We start from the raw sequence: 20,507 nt of genomic DNA, 5'->3' as shown, positions 1-20,507 counted from the left end.
GTATCCTGTCCACTGCCCTGGGTCAGAAGCAGTGTCATAAGACACAGCACATCCACAGCAAGGCCACTTCATCAATTCGGCAACCCCCCCTCTCTGTCCCCTCATGCAGAATAGGAGAAGACAGGGAGAAATCCCTTCGGGCTGCATCAAATTATTTCTCATACATACTGTACTTCCTCACCCCACATCCCCCACCCACTCCCCCTCATGCATCACAGCATCATCTATACACAACCCTTCTCCATTCACCCCTTTCTGTCCTCTCCCGTCCTTCCTCAATGGACATTACTCTCTTTTGTAATGCCCCTTTTACCCCATCCATCCATCTCATCCTAGGATCCCCCCTCACATTCACTCCTTTGACCTCTGTCTTCCACACCTCTTTTACTAATCTTTCTTCACTCATTCTTTCCATGTGTCCAAACCATCCTAATGCTCTTTCATCAACCTTATCTCCCAGCTCCCTTTCCACCCCTGTTCTCCTCCTCACTTCCTCATTTCTTACTCTATCTAGCCTAGTAACCCCTATCATACTTATCAGACATTTCATCTGAGAAATTAGAATATGCTGTATCAATGTGGGCACCTAGCACAAAAAAGAAAATAAGAAAATTAGAAAGAATCCAAAGAGCAGTGACAAAAATGGCACCCACACTGTCAAATCTGACATATGAACAAAGATTGGAGAAATTACAGTTGTCAACACTAGAACAGAGAAGGAAAAGAGGTGATTTGCTGACCATTTTCAGAATTATGAAAGGGATGGAAGTTCTCGATAGAGATGACCTATTAAAGTGGGACAGAAGAGAAACAAGAGGACACAAAAAGAAACTAAAGAAAGACAGTTACAGAAAAGACCTGAAAAAAAAGCTTCCCACATAGAGTGATCGATATCTGGAACAAACTGAACAGAGAAACAGTAAATGCCAGAACTATAGACAACTTTATGAAAAAACTGGATGTGGAGAGATACGAAAACGGGTCACTATGAGCATAGCTCTCGTCCCATAAAATACAACTAGGTAAATACAACTACTGTAGGTAAATACATTCAAACTCCTTCTCTCTTCCTCTCTTATGTTCCATGTTTCTGCCCCGTACAGTGCTGTTGGCACAATAACTTCTTCATATAACCTCCTCTTAGCATCCATTCCCAGATGTCTATTTCTCATTACACTTTTTAATCCACCAAGGCATTTACTCCCTTCTCTCAATCTACATTCCACCTCCACCCCCACTCCTCCCTTTCCTTCCACATTCGCACCCAAGTATCTAAAACTATCCACTTCCTCCAGTCTCTCTCCCTTAATGCTCACTTCAAGCCTGCTGTCACTCTCTCCCCTTGTACATCTCATCACCTTACTTTTTGTCCACATTTATCTTCAGCTTCCTTCTTTCACACACCTTCTTAAATTCTGTCATTAACTTCCTCAATCCCTCCTCTGATCCTGCTATATATATATATATACATAAAGAAATCCCATCAATACATCTGTATACTACAGTTAAGTATATACAATTTGGTAATTTGAAAAATAAATTGATGCAGCCCAAAGGGATTTCTTCCAGTCCAATCCATTTCAGTATGAGGGGATAGGGGAGGGGGGTTGCTGATTTAATGAAGCGGCCTTGCTATGGATGTACTGTGTCTTGTGACACTGCTTCTGACCCAGGGCAGTGGGTGAGATAAAGGAATGACCTAATATCTAGGAGGAGCCAAGATAAGAGGGAGGGAGGGTGGTGGATGGGAGTGGAGTATGTAGGGATGGAATGGGTGGGAGTGGAATTTGTGCCTTTGTTTTTTGGCTACCTCCCTCATAAGGTGGAAAAAGCCTTTAGTATATGTAAATACACATTATTTCCTTTTGGTAGGTGGAAAACAAGTATGATGTTATTAATAGTTACATATACCAACTACTTTTTCCCCTCTTTCCCAATGCCCCTTTCACCCATCCATCCATCTCATCCATGGTTGTCCCCTCATGTTCACTCATTCTACCTCTGTCTTTCACACATCTTTTATTAATCTTTCTGTGTTCTTTCCATGAGTCAAAACCACCCCAGTAAAAAATAGTTGATTAATATATAATCTGACTAGGATTATAAAATACCTGTGCAATATACAATGGCATCAGCATTGTACTTCTCTCCATCTGCCATAATGAAACCCTTCTCTCTGGCCTCGACAACTCCTCTCACTTGCTTTAAATTAGGTGGAAGTTCAGATGGAATTGGAACTGGATGGTTATGAGACCAAATTGCCTGGAAAATAAATGCAAGTTACCTTAAAATCATCTGAGAAATAAATATGAATTTTATTAATGGATATTTTCTTGATTCATGGTTATCTAGGGTGAGCAATGTTACTGTTGATTTCTGAGGGGAAGCATCCATTCTACTTTATCTTGGCAAATTTGAGTGTTCTTAGCAGCTGTTTTGTAGTTGCTGTACCATTATTGTCATCACGTCATCTGCACAGGTAAATGCTTGGGTGTTATCCTCTGGATTTAGTATAAGAACACCTGTGAAGATGTAGAATAATTGCTATGTGGGGGACTCCAATGTAGACTTTTGGTCCCAGATATCTAATTATTTTGTATTACTCTGCACTGTTTGCCAGAGTGGAGAGAGAAAGAAAGAGAAAGAAAGTGGGAGAGGGAGAAGAAGAGAGAGAGGGAGAAGGAGAAGGGAAGGGAATGAACATTCACATTGACAGGATTACACATGTTTCAGTCCCTTCACCCTTGTGACACACTTCACATTTTTTAAGCTACACTAACATATTTTATTCAGCAGAAGTGACCGCATCCAAACTGAAGAACACATTGACATCAATAATGTCCAATACATATTCTGTTCTGGTATGGTGTCTCTCATTCAAGACCATTTTATCCAAAGCTTGCCCCTCAGCTAAATAAATTAATTCAACTTCACTACACCAAAATTCTGGTGAGTATGTTACAAAGTTTAAGGGAGCTTATTATTTAGAATGACCTAACCTCTTTAGCCACAGAAGCAATATCCAAGGAGATGTCCAAACCTGATGCAGAAGCACCAAGTATAACAACACACAGGTCTTTGTAGCAGTCTGGAGTTCTGTAATCATGACTATGTAACTGTCCTCCTTTATAATTTTCAATGCCTGGTATTTGTGGTGTCTTGGGCACTGAAAAGTGTCTGAAATGGAAATGAGTAAAACTAAAGATACACACTCTATTGAACTATTTAGCCCACCCAATCTATTAACTCTTTCTTTCTTAGCAGGAACCCACAGAGAGCCGCTCAGGGGCAGCATGATTTGCAGGTACTAAGTGGGGGAATTAAAGGTTGGGGATAGAATTTGGATTAGGAATGGGGTAAGGATATGGGTTAAGGATGGGATCAGAATTAGGGTCAGGACTGGGATTAGGATTGAGGAGAGGGAGGTAGTGATGGGTGATCCTATTTCTCAAGGTATCAAGAGGTCTTTCTTTCCAGAGACTGGCAGCTCTGAGAATACTGGCCATAGCCACTGGTTTAACTCATAGGTCACTCAATGATGAGATTTTGTAGAATTATTTCAAGTAAGAGCAGGGCAGTGTAATATAATTAGTTCGGTATCTTTTATACATATATACATACATACATATACCAAGGGCTTTTTTTTTCCTTTACAAAGGAGGTAGCTAAAGTCTAAGGCATAAATCTACTTCCACCCATTTCATCCCCACATACTCCACTCCCATTCACCACCCCTCCCTCCCTCTTTTCTTAGCTCCTGGATGACAGGTCATCCCTGCATCTTGCACACTGCCCTGGGTCAGAAGCAATGTAGCAAGATGCAGCACATCCACAGCAAGGCAACTTCATTTAATCAGTGACCCCACTCTCTGTCCCTTCATACAGAAAAAAAAGAAGGCTGGGAGAAATCCCTTTGGGTTGCATAAAAATAAAATTTACACATATTCCCTCACCCCATCATCCCCCACCCATTCCCTTCTATGCATAACAGCATCATCTATACACAACCATTCTCCACTCACTCCTATTTTCTGTCTTCTCCCTTTCTTCCTCAACAGACATTCCCCTCTCTCCCAATGCCCCTTTTACCCCATCCATCCATCTCATCCTTGGTTGTCCCCTCATGTTCACTCCTTCCACCTCTGTCTTCCACACCTCTTTTACTTTTGCACCCAAGTATCTAAAGCTATCCACTCCTTTATACTCGCTTCCAATTTGCTGTCATCCTCCCCTCCATTTGCTGCCATCCTCCCCCCATGTACATCTCATCACCTTTTACCCACATTTATCATTAACTTCCTTCTTTCACACACTTTCCCAAACTCTGTCACTAACTTCCTTAATCCCTCCTCTGATCCTGCTACAAGTTCTGTGTCATCAGCAAACAACAACTAGCTTATCTCCCATTTTTCTCCATTTCTTTAACCATCTCCAATCCCCAGCCCATTACTCTTGCGTTTACCTCTTGCACCACCCTATCCATGTATAAATTGAACAGCCAAGGCAACATAACAAGTACCTGGCAGAGTGCCATCTTTACCTCAAACTACTTACTCTCTCCATTTCTAATTCTAACACAAGCTCTTCTAATCTCATAAAAACTCTTGACTGCTCTTAACATCTTTCCTCCTATCCAATATATATGCAATACCTCCCACAGTGCCTTCCTGTCTACCGTCATAAGCCTTTTCCAAACCCATAAAGACCTAAAAAAAATCCTTACTTTTTCCTAAAGCTTTCTCACTTATATGCCTTACCACAAAAATCTGATCCACACAACCCCTACCTTTCCTAAACCCACCCTGTTTCTCTCCTAATCCTCTCTATCAAAACCTTCCCAACTACACTCAACAAAGTGATCCCTCTGAAACTACTACACTCACACTTGTCCCCTTTTCCTTTGTAAAGCAGAATTATACAGGCACTCCTCCAGTACTCTACCCTCTATTAGAGAAACATTTAAAAATCTCACCAGCCACTCCACCATCACTGTACCTCCCTTTTTTAGACATTCTGCATAACACCCATCCAACCCAGGTGCCTTACCTGCTCTTATCATTTTGATAATTGCTTTCACCTCATCTTTCCCTATTTCTCCTCCATTTTCCTCATTCATCCCTGGCATTTTCTTAGCAATTCCTTCAGCAACTATCTCTCCCTCCCTATCATCCTTCACATTTAGCAACTCCCTAAAATACTCTGCCCATCTTCCTCTTACTCTGTTTCTTCTATTATCATCTCTCCATCTGCACCTTTTACTTTTTCTTCTCTACTTGATTCACCTCCTCTTTCTCCCTTAATTTCCTTCCTAAACATCTTTTATTATTTTCAAAATTTTCCGTCATACACTTACCCAATTTCACATCTGTTCTCCTCTTTGCCTCCTTTATCCTTTACTTCTCTTTTCTTTGTACCTCTCATATGATTCTCTCATCCTATTTTGTAACAAATCTGTGAATGTTCATTTCTTCTCTCCTACAAACTTCTTTGTTTCATCATCCCACTACTCACTACCCTTCTTTATATTTCCTCCCATCCTCCTTGTTCCACACACTATCTTTGCACACCTTGTGACTCCCTCATTGAAACATCCCCATTCCTCCTCTACTCTTACTCTATCCTTCACTCCTTCCCACTCTCTCTCAGATTCTTCTTGTACTCCTTCTCCTTTTTTTTTCTCATTTAAGCAGTTTACTTTAAGCACCTCCCTACCTTCTGTCCTTTTCCTCTTTCTCCATCTATTCTCCACTCTCGATTTACTGTCCACCAAAAAATGATCTGATATTCCCCCATTCTCTCCCCTTAGAATATGTACATCCAAAACTCTTCCTACTCTTCTCCAGGTTACCATTATGAAGTCCATTAAAGCCCTATCTATCACCCTTCCATCCACCACTCTCTCCCATGTGTATTTATGCTTGACTTTCTTTTTCTAGACACTTCACCATCATCTCTCCACTACGATTTTTTCCTGGAACTCCACACTTGGGGATGGGGGGGGGGGATAAGGGAGTAGTTATGCATGAATCATATTTTGATGCAGCCTGAAAGGATTTCTCCCCATCTTCAATGTTACTGTATGAAAGGACAGAAAGGTGGGGGTCGCTGTTTAATGAAGCAGCCTTGCTGTGGATGTGCTGTGTCTTGCTGCATTGCTTATGACCCAGGGCAATAGGTGAGATGCAGGGATGACCCATCATCCAGGAGAGAAGATGAGAAGGAGGGAGGGAGGGGTGGTGAATGGGGTGGAATGGGTGGGGATGAAATGGGTGGGAGTGGAATTATGCCTTTTGACTTTGGTTACTTCTCTTATAAGGGAGCAAAAGCCCTTGGTATATGTATATATAAGACTATTCAGGAAAAAAAAAAAATAGAAATTATATGGACAGGAAAGGGAGGAGTGGAGGTGGAGTAGATTGTTGATTGAGAGAAGCAATAAGTGCCTTGGGGGATTATAGAATGTAATGAAAAATAAGCATTTGGGAATGAATACTAAGAGGAGATTGTATGAAGGGATGCTTGTGCCAACAGCACTGTATGGGGGCAGAGACATGAAACATTAAAGAAAAAGAGTTTAAATGTGTATGAGATGAAATGTCTGAGAAATATGATAGGGATTACAAGATTGGATAAAGTTAGAAATGAGGAGGTGAGGAGAGTTGGGGTGGAAAACGAGATGGGAGATAGGGTTGATGAAAGTGTATTGGGATGGTTTGGACACATTAAAAAAATGAGTGAAGAAAGATTAGTAAAAGAAGTGTGGAAGGCAGAGGTGGATGGAGTGAACATGACAGCAACCAAGGATGAAATGAATGGATGGGGTAAAAAGGGCATTGAGCAAGAGGTGGTATGTCTGTTAAGGAAGGAAGGGAGAATACAGAAGATAGGGGGAGTGGAGAATGGTTGTGTATGGATGATACTGTGATACATGAGAGGTAGTGGGTTGGGGATGGGGGGATAAGGGAGTAGTTATGTGTGAATCATATTTTGATGCATCCCAAAAGGATTTCTCTCCATCTTAAATGTTACTGCATGAAGGGACAGAGAGGTGGGGGTCACTGATTAAATGAAGCAGCCTTGCTGAGGATGTGCTGTGTCTTGATGCAATGCTTCTGACCCAGGACAATAGGTGAGATGTAGGGATGACCCATCATCCAGGAGCCAAGATGAGATGGAGGGAGGGAGGGGTAGTGAATGGGGTGGAATGTGTGGGAGAGGAATTATGCCTTTTAACTTTGGCTACCTCCCTTATAAGGATAAGGGGGAAAAGTCCTTGGTATACATATATGTATGTAAGACTAATCAGAAAAAAAAAAAATAATGAATAAATAGATAAAATAAAAATGCTGGTAACTGTATGGACAGGAAAGGGAGGAGTGGAGGTGGAGGTAGAATGTAGATTGATAGAAAAAAGTAAGTACCTTGCGGTATTAAAAAGTGTAATGAGAATTAGGCATTTGGTAATGAATGCTAAGAGGAGATTGTATGAAGGGGTGTTTGTGCCAACAGCACTGTCTGGGGCAGAGACATGGAACATTAGAAAGAGTTTAAATGTGTGTGAGATGAAATGTCTGAGAAATATGATAGGGATTACAAGATTGGATAGAGTGAGAAACGAGGAGGAGAGCAGGGGTGGAAAAGGAGATAGGAGATAGGGTTGATGAAAACATATTGGGATTGTTTGGACACATTGAAAGAATGAGTGAAGAAAGATAAGTAAAAGAAGTGTGGAAGGCAGAGGTGGATGGAGTAAACATGAGGGGGCAACCAAGGATGAAATGGATGGATGAGGTGAAAGGGGCATTGAGCAAGAAGGAGATGTCTGTTAAGGAAGAAAGGGAGAAGGCAGAAGATAGGGGTGAGTGGAGAATGGTTGTGTATGAATGATATTATGATGCATGGAAGGGAGAGCATGGGGGATAGGTGGGGTTAGGGAGTGGTTATGTGTGAATGATATTTTAATGCAACACAAAAGGATTTCTCCTTGCCTTCAATGTTTCTGCATAAGGGTATGGAGAGGGGTGTGGCTAATTAAATGAAGTGGCCTTGCTATGGATGTGCTGTGTCTTGCTGCATTGCTTCTCACCAAAGGAAATGGGTAAGATGCAGGAATAACCCGTCATCCATGAGGAGCCAAGATGAGAGGGAGGGAGGGGTGGTGGATGGGAGTAGAATGGGTGGGGATGAAATGGGTGGGAGTGGAATTATGTCTTTTGACTTTGGCAATCCTCCCTGGTAAGGGGTAAAGAGGCCTCATTATATGTATGCATGTATATGGACAGTCATCTTTCCATATTCATCCTGTGAGTCAGTAAGCAGTCAAAACAAATAATAATAACTACAGAGATGAAAAGGCTACATACCCATTGCATACAAATATGGCATCACATACGGTGGTGGTGCATTCTTGAGTATTAAGGTCCCTGACTGAGACTTTCCACGCTGGGGGTCCATCTTCCTTGATCACAGGTATTACTTTCTCTACATGACTATTGAACTTAAATAGGAAAGAGAGGCTGTGGTTATTTTGTTAAAGGGCTTTTGGTATATTGTTACACAAAATATACTACGTTCATCTAGTGTTCCAGTCCAGGATTTGCCTTTCAGAATTCAGTTAGAACAAGACTTCTAAAGTAGTTAAGCAAGCAAGCTACTGGAATTAGTTAACAGTTTTGAATCTTCAGTTTTCAAAAGAACAGGGGAAAAAATATTGTATCCACAATACTAACATAGATGAATTAACACCATATTCCTGGGTTTTAGTGAAAAGATGAAGATAATGAAAAAAAAAAAGATGAAGAAGAACAAAGAACAAAAGGAAAAATTAGAAAGAAGAAAAAATGAAAACAAAGTAAAAGCAAGTGAACAATGAGAAAGAAGAGAAATGAAAAAAGAAAAGAGAGTTGGAAAAGAGAAAATGAATGAAAATTACTAAGTAAAAACTAATTTATCAAAATAAACACCATGTGAGGATGGAGCCTTTATTAGTATGACGTTTCACTCGTTATAGCTTTTCAAGTACATAGTCAATGATACACATGACTGAGATTAAATAAGAAGGACTGCATGAAGGGACAGAAAGGTGGGGGTCGTTGATTAAATGAAGCAGCCTTGCTGAGGATGTGCTGTGTCTTGCTGCATTGCTTCTGACCCAGGGCAATAGGTGAGATGCAGGGATGACCCATCATCCAGGAGTGAAGATGAGAAGGAGGGAGGGAGGGGTGGTGAATGGGGTGGAATGGGTGGGAGAGGAATTATGCCTTTTAACTTTGGCTACCTCCCTTATAAGGATAAGGGGGAAAAGTCCTTGGTATATGTATATGTATGTATGACTATTCAGGAAAAAAATAATAATGAATAAATAAATAAAATAAAAACACTGGAAACTATATGGACAGGAAAGGGAGGAGTGGAGGTGGAGGTAGAATGTAGATTGATGGAAGCAAGTAAGTACCTTACGGTATTAAAAAGTGTAATGAGAATTAGGAAAAGGAAAAAAATAGAAAGAAGAAAAAATGAAAACAATGTAAAAATAAGTGAACAATGAGAAAGAAGAGAAAAAAAGAAAAGAGAATTAGAAAAGAGAAAATGAATGGAAACTACTATGTAAAAACTAATTTATCAAAATAAACACCATGTGAGGATGGAGCCTTTATTAGTATGACATTTCACTCGTTACAGCTTTTCAAGTACATAGTCATGATACGCATGACTGAGATTAAATAAGAAGAACTGTGGGAATGGGGGGAGGGAGGGAGGGAGGGAGGGAAAGAGGAAGAGAGGTAAGGGGAGAGGCAAAGGGAGAGAGGAAGGGAGGCAGGGGGGAGAAGTTCACTGAATATTAGGAAAGGCTATGGTGAAGGTGGAACAAATGTCTGGGAACAGGAAAGGTTAAGGATAAGATGGAAAAATTGGTTGGGTGAAGGACATTAGCTCACAGCCGAGGAACAAAAGGAAGAAGAAAACAAGAATGGTGGGCAAATGTCTACTGGGGTGGTTTTTGGAGGGCAACTAGGGATGGCTTAAAATTTTGTGGGCAACAGGTATTAAAGGAATTAGGTGGAGTGAGATATTGACCATGCCCCTGTTTTGTTCAATTGTGTTGGTTCTGTTCAACACAACTGCACAAAACAGGGGCATGTTCAATATCTCACCCCATCTAATTCCTTTAATACCTTGCCCACAAAATTTTAAGCCATCCCTAGTTGCCCTTCAAAATCCCCCCAGTAGACATTTGCCCACCATTCTTATTTTCTTCTTCCTTTTGTTCCTCAGCTGTGAGAAAATGTCCCTCACCAAGCCAATTGTTCCATCTTGTTCTTAACTTTTCCTGTTCCCAGACATTTGGTCCACCTTCTCCTTAATCTTTCATAATATTCAGTGACCCCCTCCCCCTGCCTCCCTTCCTCTCTCCCTCCCTCCCTCCCCCTGTTCCCCCAGTTCTTCTTATTTAATCTCAGTCATGTGTATTATGACTATGTACTTGAAAAAACTATAACAAGCAAAATGTCATACTAATAAAGGCTCTGTCCTCACATGGTGTTTATTTCAATAGACTTGTCAGCAACTGCCACTTTCATATAAAAACTAATTTACTTGTTATCATTCACTTATTATTATTTACTTATTAGTATTTGCTTATCATTATTGATAAGTAGGAACCAAGAAAGGAGGGAGGGAGGGATGGTGAATAGGAATGGAATATGTGGGGATGAAATGAGACTGAAGTGGATTTATACCTTTGACTTTAGCTACCTCCCTTGAAAGGGGTAAAAAGCCCTTGGTATATGTATAATTGACTTAGCTACCTCCCTTGTAAGGGGGAAAAACCCTTATTACATAGATATTTTTCATTAGTCATTCATTTTGATTCTTACCTTTATGTATGGGTAAATGTTGAAATGATTAGCATAATCTTGAAGATATTGTAGGACTGAGGTATGCATTACAAAAGAATTTTCTTCCTCTTTGAAAGGGAAATCTGGAAATGCCATTATTTCTTTTGGAAGATTTGTTCTGTATGGAGAGAGATAATAATAATGATAATATACTTAATTTTTTTCAATGTATATGTAATTTTCCACAAGGCTACACACATTTACTATAGTTTCCCTTCAAATACAACTCGGAAAGGGACCTGGGAGTGATTATTTCAAGTGACTTAACACCTGATAAACATGTCAATAAATTAGTTGGAGAGACTTTTAACTTATTAAGATCAATGAAAGTGGCCTTTGACTACATGGATGAAGAAATGGTAAAGAAAATATTGGTTGCACTGATGGGACCTAAATTGGAGTGTGCTACAACATTGTGGGCACCTAGCACAAAAAAAAAAAAAAAAAAAAAAAAAAAAAACATAGGAAAATTAGAAAGAATTCAGGAAGCGGCAACAAGGGTGGCACCTTCACTCTCAAATTTGACATATGAACAAAGATTGGATAAATTACATCTATCAACACTGGAACAGAGAAGAGAAAGAGGTGATTTGTTGACCATTTACAGAATTGTGAAAGGGATGGAAGTTCTTGATAGAGACAACTTATTGAAATGGGACAGAAGAGAAACAGGAGGACAGGAGAAGAAGCTAAAGAAGGACGGTTACAGAAGAGATTTGAAAAGGAAAAGCTTCCCACATAGAGTGATTGATGTCTGGAATAAACTAAATGGAGAAAGAGTGAATGCCAAAACTATACAAGATTTTAAGAATAAACTGGATGTGGAGAGATATGAAAATGGGTCACTATGAGCATAGCTCTTGTCCCGTAAAATACAACTAGGTAAATACACACACGCATTGATAGAGAGGATCTAATAAAATGGGATAGTAGAGATACAAGGGGACACAGAAAGAAAATCAAGAAAGACAGTTATAGAAGAGATCTGAAAAATAACAGCTTTCCCCACAGGGTAATAGACATTTGGAACAAGTAAATCTAGAGGAGAAAAAAAAAAAAAAAAAAAAAAAAAAAAAAAAAAAAAAAAAAAAAAAAAAAAAAAAAAAAAACGAAGCATGGGAGGTTAGGTTTAATCAATTAACACTAGTTACCCAAAGAGTTGATCAACTGGAAAAACTAAAGAAGGAGAATCAAAACCTAACTAAAGAAATAGAAGAATTAAAAAGGCAGTTAAAAGAAGTAAAAGATGTGAATGAGGAATTAAAGAATAATAATAAAGAGAATAAAGAGTCCATAGCAAAAGAAGCACAGGGTTAGAGAAAAATCCAAGAGAACAAAAAAAAAAATTATTTAGAGATATAGTGACACAACAGATGAAAGAACACACTAAGGACACAGTTATTAAAGTGACGAGAGAGAAGGAGAATATAATAAGAGACTTAGCAGACAAAAAGAAATGTATAATTATATTAGGGATGGAAGGGAAGCATAATCCAAATAGGACCACAAGAGTAAAAGAGGAGAAGGAAAAGGTAAACAAGATATTAGAAGTAGTTCAAGAGAATGACAAGAAACAGGGAAAGAAATTAAAGAAATATATAGAATAGGGAAATACAATACAGATAAAACCAGACCAATTAAGATCAAATTCAGGTCACAAATGACAACAGAAAATATCTTAAAAAGAGGGAAACTAGCAGACAGTGAACAATATAAACAGGTATGGATAAAAAGAGAATGAATAAAGTGGAAAGAGAGGATGAGAAAACAAAAAGACTAGAAGCTAAGGAAAATAACGAGAAAAGAACAGAGTCAGAAAAAGATAAATTCTCTTGGACAGTAGTGGATATGAAAGTGAGGAAATGGTTCATAGCAGAGAAAAACGGAAAAGAAACAGAAAACGTGATGGAAGTAGCAGAAAATTAAAAGTGTCTTACACAAACATAGATGGCTTAATAACAGGCTTGAACGAACTGAATGATTACCTGAAGGAAAAAGAACCAGACATAATGGGAATTGTAGAGACAAAATTGAAAGGTCCACTACCACCCAACAGTGTAGGGCATGGTGCATATAATTATTGGATTAGAAACACAGAGGAAACAAGGGGGTGGAGTTATGTTCCTGACTAAGAAGGATATAAATGTGAGGAATGTCACATATGGAAAGAATAAAGATGATTATGATGGAAGTGGAGGACAGGGATGGGAAGAGGAGGAAGTTTGTAGTAAATTATATGCCTCCTAAAATGGCTTTGTGGGAAGAGAGAGAACACAAAAATATGTTAGAAGACACAAGGATTACACTAAATAAGATAATGGAAGATGGAGGAAGAACAGTTATAATGGGTGACTTTAATTGTAAAGAAATCTGCTGGGAAGAGATGACTGAAGGATGGAGATGACCTATGGGAAAATATACTACTTGATATGATTATAGATCATACAATGACGCAATGGATACAAGAGAATACTAGGTATAGAAATGAGGATAAACCATCAAGACAGGACCAAATAATCACATCAGAACCCGAAATAGTGGACAAGATTGAATATAAGACACCAATAAGTAAAAGTGACCACATATTGGTTGAACTGGAACTGAGGAAAAATACATGGAAAAACATGAACAATATAGAAAGGGAAGATTGATGTATGGAAAAACAAATTTTGATAAAATAAGAGAATTCTTTCAAAAAGCAGACTGGGAAAGGATACACAAGGAGGAAACAACAGTAGAAGAGAAATGGAATATTTTGAATTTTTTTTATAAAGGAGTGGAAAAGTATGTTCCAAGACAAAAACAAGAAAAAGGATATGTAAAGTGCTGGTACAACAAAAGATGTAGGGAGTTAAAAGACAAAAGGAATAAAGCTTGGATAAAATGAAAAAAAAAGACCTGAAAATAGAAAATATATACTAGTTATAGAAATGAATATGTACAAGTGTGCAAAGAAGAAAAGAGAAAATATGAAAAAGATGTCATAGAAAAATGTAAAGATCAACCAAAACTATTTTACAGATTTGTAAACAACAAACTTAAAAACAAACAAGAATTAGAGAAACTATGACAAGGAGGAGTTGAATACACAGAGGAAATTGAAATGGCAGAAATTATGAACAAGTATTTTAAATTGGTGTTTATAAGGGAGAACATACAACCTAGAGATATTGAGTTGGAGGAGAAATTAAGTCTCCCCTATGAAAGAGATAGAAGTAACAAGGAATGAAATAATGAATCACTTGAGTAATCTTGATGTCAGAAATTCGCATGGACCAGATGAAATGGCAAACTGGATTTTGAGAGAATGCAGGAATGAACTAACAGACAAAATACATAGTCTAATAAGCAGTTCATTAAAAAAAGGAAAAGTTCCAGAAGATTGGAAAACAGCAAATATAGTATATAAAGGGGGAAACAAGGAAGACCCTACTACTATCAGTCTCTCTTACAAGTACGATAGCTAAAACTTGTGAAAGAATGAATCAAAATTAGATGGGTAAGGCATTTGGAAGAAAACAATGTACTAAATCCAAGGCAATTTGAATTAGTCAAGGACTAATGTGTTTCTACTGAAGGCTAATAGATGTAATACAAGAAAGAGATGGATGGGCTGATTGTGCATTTCTAGACCTGAAAAAAGCTTTTGATAAGGTACCACATAAGAAGTTGCTAAAGAAATTAGAAACTGCAGGAGGAATACAGGGCAAACTGCTGAAGTGGATGAAAGACTTCTTGCATTAAAAAAAAAAAAAAATGAGAGTGGTGATAAGAGACAAACACTTCAATTGGGATGAAATGATTAGTGGAGTTCCACAAGGAACAGTTCTGGCCCCAATAATGTTTGCTACATATATTAATGATATGGATAAAGGAATTGAAAGTTATATGAGCTTCTTTGCTGATGATGCAAAATTGTTGAAAAAAGTGAACACTGTAGAAGATTGAGTCGCTACAGAGTGATCTCAATAAAGTATGGGAATGGAGTAGGAAGTGAGAGATGGAATTCAATATTAAGAAGTGTAGTATAATGGAATTTGGAAGAAGCAAAAAGAGAATAGTGGGATCATATAAGTTGGGAGAGGAAGAAATTAGAAATGTAGAAAATGAGAAGGACCTGGGAGTCATTATTATGAATATGTAAGGTGATGAAATGTACAAGGGGAGAGAGTGACAGCAGGCTGGAAATGAGCATTAAGGGTGAAAGACTGGAGGAAGTGGATAGTTTTAGATACTTGGGTGTGAATGTGGCAGGAAAGGGAGGAGTGGGGGTGGAGATAGAATATAGATTGAGAAGCGAGTAAATGTGATGGGTACTATCTTGAATGATGGGCGAGCAGGATGTGGAGTGTTTATTAGAGACTTCTCTTGTGATGGCAGTTATATTGATGAAAGAATTAGCAGAAGACTTAGTGACAATATATCATCCACACAGGCTGAGTTACATGCCATCTATGAAGGATTAAAGTTTGTAAAAATGATGGTTAAAGACATATGTACTAGTAGATAGTAGAAGTTCTTTAAAAGCTCTTCAAAGTAAACAGTACAATAACCATGTAATAAATGCATGTAAACAGATTGTTATAGGATTACAAGAAATGAATTGTCATGTGCAATTTATATGGATACCCTCGCATGTGGGAATCCACTTGAATGAAATGGCTGATGAACTGGCTAGAAATGCATCAAAACACCCACATGTAGACATAGAAAGTATTATCAGCATGAAGATGATAAAGAGTTAGATAAGAAAGAAGAGAAAACAATGGGTACAAATAAAACTGAATATGGTTGTTGTACATAGTAAAAGCTTGCAGCATTACCTATATGTATTACAAAATAGTAAAGTGACATATAGGAAAAATTTATCATATGTAGATACTGTACAATCATAATGAGGATGAGACTGGGGTATAAATATTACCGACAGATAATTGGAAGGAATGGGGAGAGCTGTCAGCTATGTCAGGAAAGAAATGTGCACACATTAGAACACTATATTTTGGAATGTGAACTTATACGACCTTATGGAAACTACTCTCTAACATCTGTTAAAGAACAGGTATGTTGGGTATTGAATAATGATGTAGTAAAGAAGATTCTTAAACGCTATAAAAAATGTGCACCACGATTGTAATGCTCTTTGAGCAACAATATACTGTGTAAAACATAAATAACTGTGGTTACATCCTTTTGATGTAAATTATAAAAAAAATTCAATTCAATCCACAAACAACTATAATGTAAATTATCAATAAATTTTTCAATTCAATCCACAAACAACTATGATAAAAAGGATAACAAATGGGTGTAGGATGGTTGTATGCCTTGGGTGGGCCACCCTTTATAAGAGGAAAAAGGTCTTTTGGTATATGTGTGTAATATATGTACACCTTTTTTGTGGTTTGAGTTTCCTTGTAAGTGGGTTTTATTTTTCCACCTAGTTCAAAAGTAATCTTTATTAGGGAAAGGTCTGAGAGGATGTCATGTGTGGTTCCCCATGTTATTACTGTTTAGAGGAAGGATGAACACATTGTTAAGTCAAAGAAAGTTGTTTGTTAGTTGTTTACAGAAGGGTACCTGATAGGGTGGTTGCTAAAATTTTATATTTAGGTTGGGAAGTTATTCTGATATTGTGTCCCTTATGATCTACTTATTTTGGCTACTTCCTTTATAAGGAGAAAGAATCCTCTTGGTGTATAGATAGTTTATGTATTTAGTTAGATGGGTGGTGTCAGTTCATGTTACCTGCCAGTACATGGTTTGTGAATTGTGAGGTTGGAGTTGTTGTTGTTGTTGTTGTCGTTCCCTAGACTGTCTGTCCGAGCAGTCCCGTCTCCCCAAGGAATGCCACAGCCGAAACTGGGTTTTCCCACAAATCCTTTATAGAGTGTATGTTGTGTTGTTTGCGTGCATGATTGTGTATAATGCAGTCTTCCATTATGTGTTGTATGGTATGGGGTGAAGTGTTACATCCTGGGCAGCTGTTCACAATGCGGTCATCCAGCCTCTTCTGGTAGCTTAGAAGTGCTGGGTGGTGGCCGCACCGCAGTCTGGCCAGGTGGACTCTGTCCTTTCATGAGAGAGAGGATTCAGAAGGGTGGATATCAGGGGGTCTGGTATGCAGCAGTGTATTGTCTTTCAGTGTGTTAATGGAGCGGTGAGTGATATGATTATGAATACATTTCCGGAGGCTGGTATTTGGTGGTTATGGAGGAAGAGGAGAGAGTATCTGTGTGTGATACAGGTCTTTGGGTGTTGTTTTAATGTTTCTTGGTGTGTGTGGGTGTTCTGCTATGTAGTGTAGCGGGTGTGATGTGTTTGTGGTGGCTGCGGCAAGTGTTTGTGTGCCTCTCATGTCGAGGTGGTCCTTGACTTTGAGGACTTTTGTTTCATGGTGTAAGTGGTCTGTAGGTGTTGTATTTGTGCAGCCTGTATTTGTTTTTAGGGCTTTGTTTTTATGATTTGAAGGGTGTTGTGGTGTGTCTCACTGAGATTAGGAGCCCATGCAGGACTCGCATACTGGTAATTCATCACTGAGAGTATGCATTGTTTGTATATTGTTGTATTAGTTTCTTTGTTTTGTCCAAATGTTGTTCCAGTGATTGACTTAAGTGCGTTAAGTCTAGGTGTGCATTTGTTTTTTATGTTTGTGATGTGTTGTTTGAAAGACATGGATGTATCGTATGTTACACCAAGAATTTTCGGTGTGTTTGTGTGTGGTATTAAGAGTGTTGTTGATGTAGAGATGAGGTATGTATTTGTGTTCTTTTGTCTAGTTGGTGAGAAGTGTTGCTGTAGATTTGGTTGGAGCTATTTTGAGTCTGTGATGAACCATGTGTTGAGTGTATCAAGGTATGGCTGGATTATTTCTGCAGCTTTGTCTGTGTTACGATGTGTGCATGTGATTGTTATGTCGTCTGCGTAGGAAGAGATTTGTATTTCTGAGGTGTCTGGTGTGGGTAAGTCAGGCATGTATAGATTAAAGAGCGTGGGGGATAGAACAGAGCCCTGTGGTACTCCATTCTTAATGTTTCTGATGTGCGATGATTGGCCATTATATGACATGTAAGCATTCCTACCTGCCAGATAATTGGCCAGCCATCTTTTGGTGTTATTGTGCATGTCTGTGTTATATATTTTATTTGTTAGGTTGTGGTGGGGGATAGCATCAAAAGCTTTACTAATGTCTAATGTTATAAGAAGTGTTCTGTGGTGGGGCCTATCTGAATTGATGCCATCTAAAATTCTTTGTGTGAGGTTTATCAGAAGAGTGTTTGTGGAGTGTAATGGCCTAAAACCGTGTTGTGAGTCAGCAAGGGGAATATGTGGTGTGACAAGTTTAAGTATTAGGCATTCAATTACTTTAGAGGGGGTGCAGAGAAGTGTGATTGGGCGGTGGGATGTTGGGAGTGTTGGGTCTTTGTTCGGTTTTGGAATGGTGATTATTTTACCATGCTTCCAGATGTTGGGTATAGTGTTGTGTGAATAGCTGTAGTTTGCAATGTTTGTGAGTGCGTGTATACCTTGTGGTCCAATGTGTTTTAGGTGGATGTTACTTATGTTATCAGGGCCACAGGCGGATGAGTGCTTGAGATTATGTATTATGTGTTTTCTCTGACTGTCTGTGAAGGGTGTATAGTCTGAGTCTGTGGGAAAGTCTTTCTTACGTTGAATAGTGCGTTGGTCGTCAGGGTGAGAAGTGAGATGGCTTGTCTGTGCAAAATGATATATGAGTGTGTTTGCTTGTTGTCTGTTTGAGGGTAGATTGTCTGTTGTGGTGATTATTGCTGCATGAGAGCGTGTTGTGTTACTGTTGGATAGTGTAATGCTGTTGAGTGTTTTGTACAATTTGCTGAAGTTTGTTTTGTGATCAAGTGTATTGATAAATTTTTTCCAATTTTGTGTTTTTTGTGCTTCTGATTGTTCGTGTATTTTATTGGCAATCACAGTGTTTAGTATTTGTATTTGGTCTGCTATGTTTTGAGGGATAGGTGTGGGGGTATTGTGTTTAAGTGTGTCTCGTTGTCTGATGAGGCCTTGGATTTCTGGTGTGAATTTGGGGTTGTGTGATTTTCTGTTGCCTCTAGGGATGAGGAGGTTGGAGTTGACGGTTGTAGCTTCAGGGGGCTATATTGTGTGATTATGGAAAAATTATCACCCAAAATAACACATGAAAGATATAAACAACTAGAAAAAAAAAATTCAAACAGAGGTAACTAAAATGGTTGAAGATATTGTTAATAAATTGTACAGAGATATAAGTCTCTTCCCCCTTTTATTGGGGGTGGGGGTGGGGGCAGATCAAGGTATACACCTACCTTACACCCATCCAAAAACCCATTCACTACCCCTTTCCTCATAGCTCTTTGTAGATGAAGGGTCACTGCAGCAAAACAATGTAAGAGAAATCAGTATACATACCTGAGATTTTCATACATACTGGAGTGAATAGGAAGACCATACTCATTTTCCCCTGTTGATGGAGTGTAGACCCATGTACCTCCCACTTTGTTGCTTTGCTCCCAAACAATGGGAACCATTCCTTTAGCAGTTATGCGATGAGCAGCATTCAATCCACTAGCTCCAGCACCAATTACACCAATAACTTTCATCCTAATAATAAAGAACACATCATTAGCCCCTGTTATGGGTTACATGATTTGCTAATATTATACTCTTCTGTATATCAGATTAACAAGTAGTTACATTATAACACATCTATTATGAACTTGGTTCATCCTAATAATAAAGAACTCATCATCAACCCCCATTATGGGTTATATGATTTGATACTAAAAACTTCTGTATATCACATTACCAAATAGACATTATAACCAATTATGTCAATAACTTTGTTCATCCTATTTAATGAACACCTCGGCCCCCATTATGGGTTACATGGTTTGATAATAATTGATATACACTTCTGTATATCACATTACCAAATAGTTACATTATAACTTACAAAACTTGAAAAAAAAAAATAATGATAAAATAAAACCTCCAATATTTGACAGTTGTTTACATTGAAATAACTCTAATGGCTAGATGATTTCACCAAAGATTAAAGGCTACTCACTTGTCAACTGCAGCCATAGCTCTGAAGATCTACAGTAGTAGCCTGGCTTTATCTAAGAAAGATAAGAATGGTGAGTAATAAGATAAGTACATGCATATACTGAAGGCTTTTTCCCTCTTACAAGGGAGGCAGCCAAAATACAAAGGCATAAAAACAACTCCCACCCATTCCATCCCCTACATACTCCACTCCCATCCACCCCCCCTCTCTCTTATCTTGGCTCCTCCTAGATAATGGGTCATCCCTGCATCTTGCCCACTGCCCTGTGCAGTGTTACAAAACACAGCACATCCACAGCAAGGCCGCTTCATTAAATCAGTGACCTCCCCCCCTCTCTGTCCCCTCATGCAGAAATGGAGAAGGGAAGAAATCCCTTTGGGCTGTGTCAATTTATTTTTCACACATACTCCCTCACCCCTCCCCATTCTCCACCCACTCCCTTTCATGCATCTCAAGTTCACTCCTTCTACCTCTGTAAGCCTCTTTTACTAATCTTTCTTCAATCATACTTTCCATGTGTCCAAACC

At 38.7% G+C, this 20,507-nt stretch overlaps 1 protein-coding gene across 1 annotated transcript in view; it reads right to left on the bottom strand.

Annotated features, from left to right (window-relative positions):
* LOC143034554 (uncharacterized) overlaps nucleotides 1-20,168 on the bottom strand; it is a 56,977-nt gene extending 36,809 nt beyond the window's left edge. The window contains exons 1-6 of the mRNA XM_076200766.1: nucleotides 19,981-20,168; nucleotides 19,323-19,514; nucleotides 10,878-11,016; nucleotides 8,364-8,497; nucleotides 3,000-3,177; nucleotides 2,112-2,262 (exon numbers count right to left, since the gene is read on the bottom strand). Of these exons, the coding sequence (XP_076056881.1) occupies nucleotides 2,112-2,262; nucleotides 3,000-3,177; nucleotides 8,364-8,497; nucleotides 10,878-11,016; nucleotides 19,323-19,514; nucleotides 19,981-19,997 (811 nt within the window). The 5' untranslated portion in view covers nucleotides 19,998-20,168. The remainder of the gene's footprint in view (nucleotides 1-2,111; nucleotides 2,263-2,999; nucleotides 3,178-8,363; nucleotides 8,498-10,877; nucleotides 11,017-19,322; nucleotides 19,515-19,980) is intronic.
* Between the last annotated feature and the right edge of the window lie 339 nt (nucleotides 20,169-20,507).

Source organism: Oratosquilla oratoria, chromosome 17 (assembly GCF_046742065.1).
Source record: "Oratosquilla oratoria isolate Oo_2021 chromosome 17, ASM4674206v1, whole genome shotgun sequence".
Taxonomy (NCBI): Eukaryota; Metazoa; Arthropoda; class Malacostraca; order Stomatopoda; family Squillidae; genus Oratosquilla; species Oratosquilla oratoria.
Note: the sequence above shows the minus strand (reverse complement) of the source record. Positions and strands in the feature narration are given on the sequence as shown.